General features: G+C 28.6%; 1 protein-coding gene across 1 annotated transcript; it reads right to left on the reverse strand.

Annotated features, from left to right (window-relative positions):
- Window positions 1-6,321: 6,321 nt before the first annotated feature.
- Window positions 6,322-7,004, reverse strand: LOC130447087 (uncharacterized). The gene is made up of 3 exons (XM_056783744.1): window positions 6,867-7,004; window positions 6,606-6,704; window positions 6,322-6,452 (listed from the first exon to the last, which is right to left on the reverse strand). Exons 1-3 carry the CDS (start codon window positions 6,970-6,972, stop codon window positions 6,322-6,324), a joined length of 336 nt encoding a protein of 111 aa, XP_056639722.1. The 5' UTR covers window positions 6,973-7,004.
- Window positions 7,005-9,630: the final 2,626 nt, after the last annotated feature.

Consider the following 9,630-nt stretch of genomic DNA (forward strand, 5'->3'; position numbering starts at 1 on the left):
TGTGGTAGGTAAAGATGTGGATTTTTCCAATAAGACCCTTTCAACATGTGCAAATAACACAATAATAAAGTAATAAATATTATGGGTTCCAATGGTTTTATAATTTGTACAGAGCTGGCCAAAAGAAAATAGTTTACTATCATATTTGGCATGATTGATTATCAAATTTTCAGAAAATACTGATATTTTTACCGTCTCTCTAAAATAATATAATTCTCAACACATCCTAAAATTTGAATTCTTTTCTAATTTATAATTGTTTTCTTGTTATACACGAAGTTTGTTTAAACTTGGAAAAACTATATGATAATTAAGTCATGTAATGAAAATTATTAAGTATGACAATTTGGAGAAAATAGTTGATTATATTATTGCAGCTTTGCTTCAAAGTGGAAAGGTTTGTCTTGGTAATAAAAAAGACCATTTTCTTAATGACTATCTTTATTTTGTATTAGTTCTGAATAATTTTGACACTTGGTATCATGTATTGTCCCATGGAGATTCCGAAAATCATAGTAGTTTTCGAATTTGAGGAATGGTTTTCGTGAAAATCCAATTTTCTCCTCTTGATTCACCCACCGCCATCTGCCCGATACAACACAAACTTTCCTCTCTGCTATACAGTGAGTAACTGTGAGGAAAGTGTGGTTCGGACATTATGGCACAGAGGATGCACGTGTTTTGTAGCGCCTGTCATATTCGCAACCCGTTATACGTCTCATAGATAAAATAAAAAAATGTTATTGAATTGAAACCACAATCCTTTTACTCATTCTATGATTTTACGATTATGTCGCTGTCTACCGAGCGACGCCGGAAACTAATTATTATAGTCTTTCTCCTGTTTATATAACAACCAGTTCGAAGCATTGTGTATAATTGGTTGCCTCTCCTTAAGGGTGAGACTAAATCAATTATATACAAATTTGATATTTGTAAAAACAACTATCTTAAACACATCAGATAAAGGAAAGTATCGAAAAAAATATGTGGTATCATGTATTTTCTCATAGAGATTTCGAAAATCACATTAGTTTTCGAATTTAAGCATCGGTTTTCGTGAAAATCCGATTTTTACGTTTTTTCTCCACTTTTCCCCCCTAAATGATCTTTTTTCGAAAAAATTGATAGCTTTTCTGGGATCCTTATACCAAAATACCGCTCTGTGCAAATCACATTAGTTTTCGAATTTGAGCAATGGTTTTCGTGAAAATTCAATTTTCTTGTTTGATTTTTACTGAAAGTGTTTTTGTAACGCCTGTTATATCCGCAACCAGTTATATGACTCGCTTTTAATTCTCAATTCCCGATCACCAAGTTTCACATTTTCCATTTGGAAATCTGATTGTACAGCATCGGCATCTTTGAAATTGACATATCTAAATCCTTTTCCCATACTGGTACGAGGGTCTCTGACAATTCTAACAGCTGATTCTATCAAACCATAAGGTTCAAATAATTTCCATAACCGCTCTTCTTCACCTCCTTAGGTCTCAAAGGAATAATAAATATAATTAATACTTATTGAATATTCAAAAATATGTATGTCATTAATAAAACTTACAGAAATCAAAATTTCCAACGAACACACAAATGCTTTTCTTTGAAAACATTACCATTTTGTTGAACTGCATTTGAGCATCTTCTTGTTTGACAAATCTGTAAAAAATGAAGGTAAAAAATGCCAATACTAATGAGAAAATATTAAAGCAATCAATAATAAAATTTAATATTAATTTCCATTAGTTACCTATGTTGAATCTGTTAATTAATAAATTTAGATAGCATTTGAAATATAATATATCTGATTTGGAAATTAAATATTACCTTATAAAACAAAAGATAGATACATACTCTTTATATCAGAATGAAATTCTTTTTTGATGGAAGCGACTTTTTTGGGTATTTTTGGATCACAACGGGTATACCTTTAAACCTTAAAGTCTTCTCAATTGGTCCATATTTATATTTTTAAAACACTTTTGACATTTTTCTTTTTATAATCTATAGAAACATTTCACTATCAACTATACTATTTACAACACTATTTGTTAATAATTTCTTTATTTTCAGACTACATTCTAAACTATCGTTTCCATTTACTTGTTCTTCTTCACCGTTAAACGATCCATTTAAACGGCTGCTAGCTGATAATTTTGTTTTCTTTACCTTATTTTTTTTGGACTTGGTTCTGTAGTATCCTTATCCTGATTTAATTGTTCTTTTTCACCATCAACATCCATCATTTGATACTTTTTTTTTTATTTTTCATTCTCTCCTTGTTGATTACCTCTCTTACCATTTTTTTCTTTGCGTTTTTTGTTCCTCTTTTGTTTTCAAAATAGATGCCGAACTACTCACTTCATTATCGTGTTAATTCCAATTATTTTTACTAGTTGATAAGCATTTCTTTCTTCAGATTAGTGTTTCCTCCATCGTTTAAATGTTGTTTGATATCCAACTTTCTACCCTTACCTTCTTTCTATTCGTTTAGTTTGACTGAAATTCTCCTGACTTTAATTTTATCATCAGTGTTATTAAATCAGCTATACTTCATATCATCATCATATGTTCAGAAAAACAATGGTTATTCTATAAGAAATTCTTATAGTGAAAGTAGATTGTTTAGAATTCAATATTTTTAATGGTTTACAATGGATTCTGGTGTGTTTATTTTAGAAATTTTTCATTTATATTATATTCTGTTATTGACCATTATTAGTCCCTTTTTTTGTTGAAAGTATCCTTGGGTTGATATTTATATTTGAAAAATAACACGTGCGGTGCAGTTTTGGAACTCTTTTTATCTGTTTGTAGAATAGTTTGTTTACATTATATCGAGGGTTTAATACCGATAACGAAAAATGATCGTGCAGCCCCTTCTTGGATGCCTTTGTCTTTGTTCCAAGAATTGTTTGTTTCTAATATATTTTTTTTGATATTTATGAGATTACATTCAACAGAATTGTTAGAGAGTTAAGGACCACCCTTCACTATGAGAAATTTTAAAATCGCATTATTCTACATAAATAATAGATAGTAATACCAAAATATTTATATATGTTGAGGATTTAATACCGATAACAAAAATTGACCGTGAAGCCCCTTTTTAGACGCCCTCATCTTTGTTGGAAGAATTTCTTATTTACTTCACATTTCGAATTTATTTTTGATATTCATGAGAAAAATAATGTTCAATAGAATATTTTCTTATATGGTTTATGTAATTTGGGGATGAGGACCACCCTACATTATGGGAAGTTTTAAAATCACAGAATTCTCGATATCAAGATAACAAAAAAGTTTTGATTTTGTCTTTATACATATGCAACTAATTTTTTGGAAACATCGTTTCAAATTCTACGATCCTTAATTAATATAAAAATTTTCATGTACCTGTAATCACCAATGAAAGTACTAATTCGAAAAACGAAGGTATGTCGTAAAACATTAAAAGTATATATTACCAAAAGGAAATTACTATTATTTGCTGCCCATAACCTCTACTTATATAGCCATTTAATAATATTAAGTTATTGTGAATTGTAATAATTAAATCTATGCCATGTTTTATTGTATGAAGTATATCTATTATCACTAATTATTCGAAACTTTCTTAGAAATATTATTAAAAATTTATATTGCTCTTTGAAAACACTATTTTATTCAATATGGAAATTATATAACAAAATATGTAATATTTAATTACTTATTATTTAATAAATCAAAACTTTTACATCTTCTCAGTTCATTGACCCCTTTCGAATTCCTTGGGAATGTCTAGACTTGTTTTTGACTTGCGCACTTTAAATGTGACGTCACAAGCTTTAAACAATGCATTTAATTATTTAGATAATGAAACTTTGACAGTATTACAAATTCGGGCAGACATATTTGATGCTAAATTTTCTATTCGTAAAATTTCGTGCAATTTTGTTTTCGATGGTGAAGTGAAAACTATTTTCTTATTGATATAGGTAAGATATTATTCTCTTTATGTAAAAATTAACGAGATTTGTCCAATTAAAGTTTCCAGGAAAATGAACGATTTCAGTGTATTACATTTTATGGAATGCTAATGTTATATTATTATTTTATTAATATTTTCAAAGTAATTAAAATTAAGCATATTCTTCAGATAATTTGAAATTGTTTGAATCATCAATTTACTTATAAACATTAAACAAACGATAATCTAAAATATAGCATCAAATAGTTCGTTGACCCTTGTCTGTCTAGACAGCATGTCGGCCAACTTTGTATGTCGACGCAATTATTGTTCACGTCAAATCTTTTCAACTGTAATGTGTTTTTTCATATAAAAATATATATAGATATTAATATTAAAATACCTTATTTCGATTGTAGTACAAAATAGTTATTATTAGATAAATAAAATACAGAGATACCGGATTTGTTCGATAACGACAAAAAAAACTTTCGATTTCTAGTTTTAAAAATGTGACTAATGTTGAAAATTTTTATTAGAAACATTGGAAATTCTCAGTATATCGATAGAAAATAGCTTTTATTTGAAAATTTTCGTGAAACGGATTGAAAATAAACATTAAAAATTATTTGTTTTTCTTTGATGTTTGTGGACGTGCGTGTTAACAATAATCCGATAAAGAATTTTCCGTGTTTTAATGCAATATTGTGAAAATTATGGATAAACGGAAAATTCTTAACTACCAAGATGGTGATTTCCTCATTTGTGAACTGGTGAGTGATTTTTTGTCTTATTCATTTGATTTTAAATTTACTACCTAAAATATTTCTTGTCATTTGGTCTCAGATTATGGAGTGAAAACTATTTTCTTTTATATATCGGTTATATGCCGCCATTCTTTTGGAACTTTGAATTTTCAAGTGCATTAAACTGGGGATCTTTTAATAAAACAAACTTAATCTAATCGTTTTTCACATATTTTTTTTTGATTGATAGATACTCAATACATAATTAGCTAAAGGGTTGTTACTAAACTAATAATTGAGTTTTCTGTTTCATAGAAAACTTTCCAAGTGAAGGTTTCTAATATTTTTTTTGGTATTTGTTCCTCTTGTTCAATAAATGGTGGGTATAGGAAAGAGAAAATTATTTATTGTTTGAATTTAGTGCTTAGCTGCTTCAATATCTTTGTTTTTTCGAATAGAAAAAAATTTGAGCTAATGAAGTTGTCAAGAATGTTTTTCTGGTGACTGATTTGCATTTTGAAAACTGTTTAGTCAAAACTTTCAATATTCACTTTTCAATTATTTAATTTCTGGTGTGAGCTTCTCGGGGTACAATAATTCCTAGGTAGGTAGAAGATAGTCTTTAGGGTTGATATTTCAATATCTTTCGAGGGATTGTTATTCTATTTTTAAAATTTTATGTTTATTTTATTGTCCAAATGTAATAATTATGATTGATATTTTGATAAATTGTTGAACCTTCTCAGACCCTTTCTTTATCCTTCCAAGAATTTTATCTTCAAAAACCAACCACCCTTTTTTGTTTATTTAAGCAAACTTATATACCTCTTCTCCATGTTTCCTTTTATAATTCATATTCTAAATGTAATATCCAAAATTTAGGACTTGATAAAGGCTTTATTTATTACTGGGTAGAAAATGAAACAGAAATTTTGAAACTTGAAATAAATTCTACACTGTATGAATTCTACTTTCTTTCTTTACTTAATAAACATTTTCATGTACCTACCTGTAATCACTAATGAAATTACTAATTCGAAAAACGAACACGTAGAAAAATTGAAAATATATAATAAGTACCTATCTAGTGTCCTAAAAAGAAACTTTGTTAAGCTTTCTTAACCACTTTGTCAGATATCGTCGATTAACATCCATTGAAGCCCATTGAAGTCGATTGTCACTTTGTCTTGATTGAAAATTTTCAAAGTCTATCTTTCTCATTTGAAGTCGAATTTCAACATTTCTCATATATTTGAATGAGTTTGCATCTAACTTTGTCAGATATCGTCGATTTACATTCATTGAAGCCCATTGAAGTCGAATCTCACTTTGTGTTGATTGAAAATTTTCAAAGTCTATCTTCCTCATTTGAAGTCGAATTTCAACATTTCTCATATATTTGAATGAGTTTGCATCTAACTTTGTCAGATATCGTCGATTTACATTCATTGAAGCCCATTGAAGTCGATTCTCACTTTGTGTTGATTTGACATCTCATATTTTCTGAAAAATTGGTGTGAACTTTTTGAAACTCATTGTATATATAATTATTTAAAAAAAAATGAAAAATTAGTGGCCACCTGATAAATGAGGTATAAATTCATGATTTCTTTCACAAGCTAGAAACTAATGTGAAAATGACTTATGCTTATTTGTTTTTGTGACATTAACAGTCTCAGTATCTTCTGGTATGTAAGTTGGATCATGTAATGAATTATCTCTGTCCACACTAAGATCACATTCAGAAACTGCAATATCTATAAACAAGATAGGTAGATCACATTATCACTTATTATGTAGACCTACTTCCTTATTAGATTAATTAAAACTGACGGCAACAACTATAAGTTGAACATAGACTTACTTTTTTAAGAACAAATTCACGTCTATTGAGAAAGTACCATACTTACTTTGATTTATTTTTGTATCATCTGCCTCATATGTAGGATAACATCTAGAATTATCTTCATTACCACAGAGATTAGATGTAGAAATTGCAGTATTCATATCTAAAAAGGAATGGTGCAAATGAAACAGTTTATATACATAGATCAATGATCAATTATAGAGGATTTGAAACTAATTTAGTAACTATGTATAGATTTCCATCCAAAATTTTACAAAAACAGGAACTGTTTCAGATATTTTATAAATAATATAGTTCAACTTACCATTCAGACTTTCAATATCTTCACTCATTTGGATATCTCGTTTCTTTTTTTCCAATATATTTCTATTATTATTGAGAAAAACTATATGAGCTTCATAAAAGCCCATTTTTTTATATGGAGCCCACACCAAATCTCCTTCAATTGGAGTCAACTGCCTTGTAGGCAACTGCCTATGTACAGAATTTTGTCCTCAATAAACCTCACTAGACAGTATTTCTTACTGTTGTCTATAAATAATTATCAACAGATAGTATTTACATTTTCAGCAGAAATTATCTGAACACCCGAAGGTCAGGTGTTTGACAAAGTCCATTTCAGAATAATCGCAATACGCATCTAAAAGATTGATAACTCGACAGAATATGAAAACCATTTCGTGAACTTTTTATTTCTATGATAATGAAATTTTCAATTTTCATTCCATTTCTCAAGAAGCTACAAGTACTAAATTATAGCTTATAGAAGCAGATTACTCACTCAATATTGTATCTCTCATACACACTCCTGGGAAACAACCTTTGCTCAGAAAGTTTGTCAGTTATGACACACTGTTGTTGGATATCTTATTCTGATAAGTTTCCCAACAGACAAATCCTATCTTACTTCGCTACTGCATAAAATCGTAAATACATATGCATAACTAGATTCTAAAAATACATAAAAAATATTATTTAGCATCCTTTAAACGTTAAAAATAATAACATTGGGCAACATTGTAGGTTCGTTGTTCTTTCACATTTTTAAGCTTAAACTGAGATAAGATTCTTACCCTTTGTTGTTTTGCCAGTGTTTCCCCTATTTTAATTGGTTTTGAGTGTCATTATTCTAAACAGAGTATTATTTCATGTGAACTATAACTATTGATAAAGTAAAAACTGCACATTATTGTTGTGTGTGTCCTATTAATTCCACTTCCACGTACAACAAAAACCTTCAATTTTTAACAAAATTTCAACAAATAAATTGAATACACTCCAGAATAGACAAAATAATAAATATATTACTGATTATATTTCTAAAACGTTTATAACACAACTATTAAACAACTCATTATAATTACGTCATATTTTATTTTTCAAAGAAACCCGTCAGTACAAAGTACCTTATGTTCAGGATAACTAATCAAAAACCAAAAGAATAAATTGTAAAATGTACAGATGTTTCACAAAAATAAACAAACTTGATTCGAGTTCTTACAACACAATACTTTGTTTCACTGTGTTTGTCCTCTAACACCAATAATGAATTTAATCAACTTTTTCGTTCATAATATTAGTATCACTACACTAATGGTTAGTATTTATTATTTAGTTAAATCTATCATCGAACAGTTTATATTATTTAGTGTCGGGCATTGTATCAATTGGATACACCCCTGAGCGCGTGGAAAACAATTTCTTGTTGCGCCGTGGAAAATTTGAACCATGAACATCAAAAATGCCGACATCGAATGAGCCATCAACTGTTATTGTAAGCTTTATACTGTGCTTTTAGCTTTTACTTTATTTCACGTTTAAGAATGACAGAAATTCGTTACTGAACGCGGTATGCAACAGTAAAAAATTGTATGAGTAATACAATCTCTCTAATTTGATTTAGAAAAGATACAAAAAATGGAATGCACTATAATTATCCAATGATATATTAAAACTAAAATACAGCGCGATTATTCTGAAATGCCACGTGCAACACATCGGCACTTTGAAAAATGGCGACTTATATCCTAAATACACATTTTCAATTTGATTTCACATTTATCAGTAAAATTAGATATTATAATTACCTTTTACTTTACGAAATCGATTCATACTATCTTTTGTCGATAAAGATTATTCACCGGCAATATAACTAAAAAACGATATGAATTAAACTGTATCTATAAGCACTTAATGATATAGCTTTACTAATGGAGAATAGAAAATGGATCATTCCAAAAGAACAAAACCGACGAATTTAGAATGATTACTGGAAAATGAACAATGGAGTTTACCAATTGCATATATTAATATATATACCTAATTAGCCACATTTATTAAGCTGGTCTACTATAATCCCCGAACTCATAGCTTCTTTGCAAATTCTTTCAAATATCATATTTGAAACATAAGATACCACTAGATGGAACTTATCAAAGTACAAAATTTTTTGCTTGTTTTTTTAACTAACATGGATTCATATTTGAAATTCGTGAAAATAGGGTTTTATCTAGTCTTTATGTCGGGATATTCGTTCTTTATTGAAATTTTTCAATGTTTCAAATTGCAAAATAATAGCATCCAATGGGAATATTATAGGTACCTACCTAGATGGCTTCCAAACTACGCAGTTCTGTAGATTCAACGATAGAGTGCGCAGTATATATTTCAAATAATGCTGAAAAACTGTCAAATGTCAGGAATAATTTTAAGACTTGAAGTCACTGGGCCCAGTTCTTCGAATAACAAAACCCATAGAAGGAGAATTAAATACTTTATTTTGATGCCAACATATCTATGTCTAGAGTACCTTTATAACTGTCTTTGAATCTAAATTGTATTATGTATTTCTGTTTCTATTTAGAAAAAATATAGGTATTTATGTTGATATTTTTACCACCTGCATATATCATAAATAATGGTAAAGATTAATACAATAAATTATAGTAAACGAGCTCCAGATATATAATTCGATTAAAACTATATAATACCTACCTATGTATTTAAAAAAATTAATTCGTTCATATGAGGTATGTATAGACATTCGATTTTAAACATCGCCGTAACTT

Source organism: Diorhabda sublineata, chromosome 7 (assembly GCF_026230105.1).
Source record: "Diorhabda sublineata isolate icDioSubl1.1 chromosome 7, icDioSubl1.1, whole genome shotgun sequence".
In the NCBI taxonomy this organism is placed as follows: Eukaryota; Metazoa; Arthropoda; class Insecta; order Coleoptera; family Chrysomelidae; genus Diorhabda; species Diorhabda sublineata.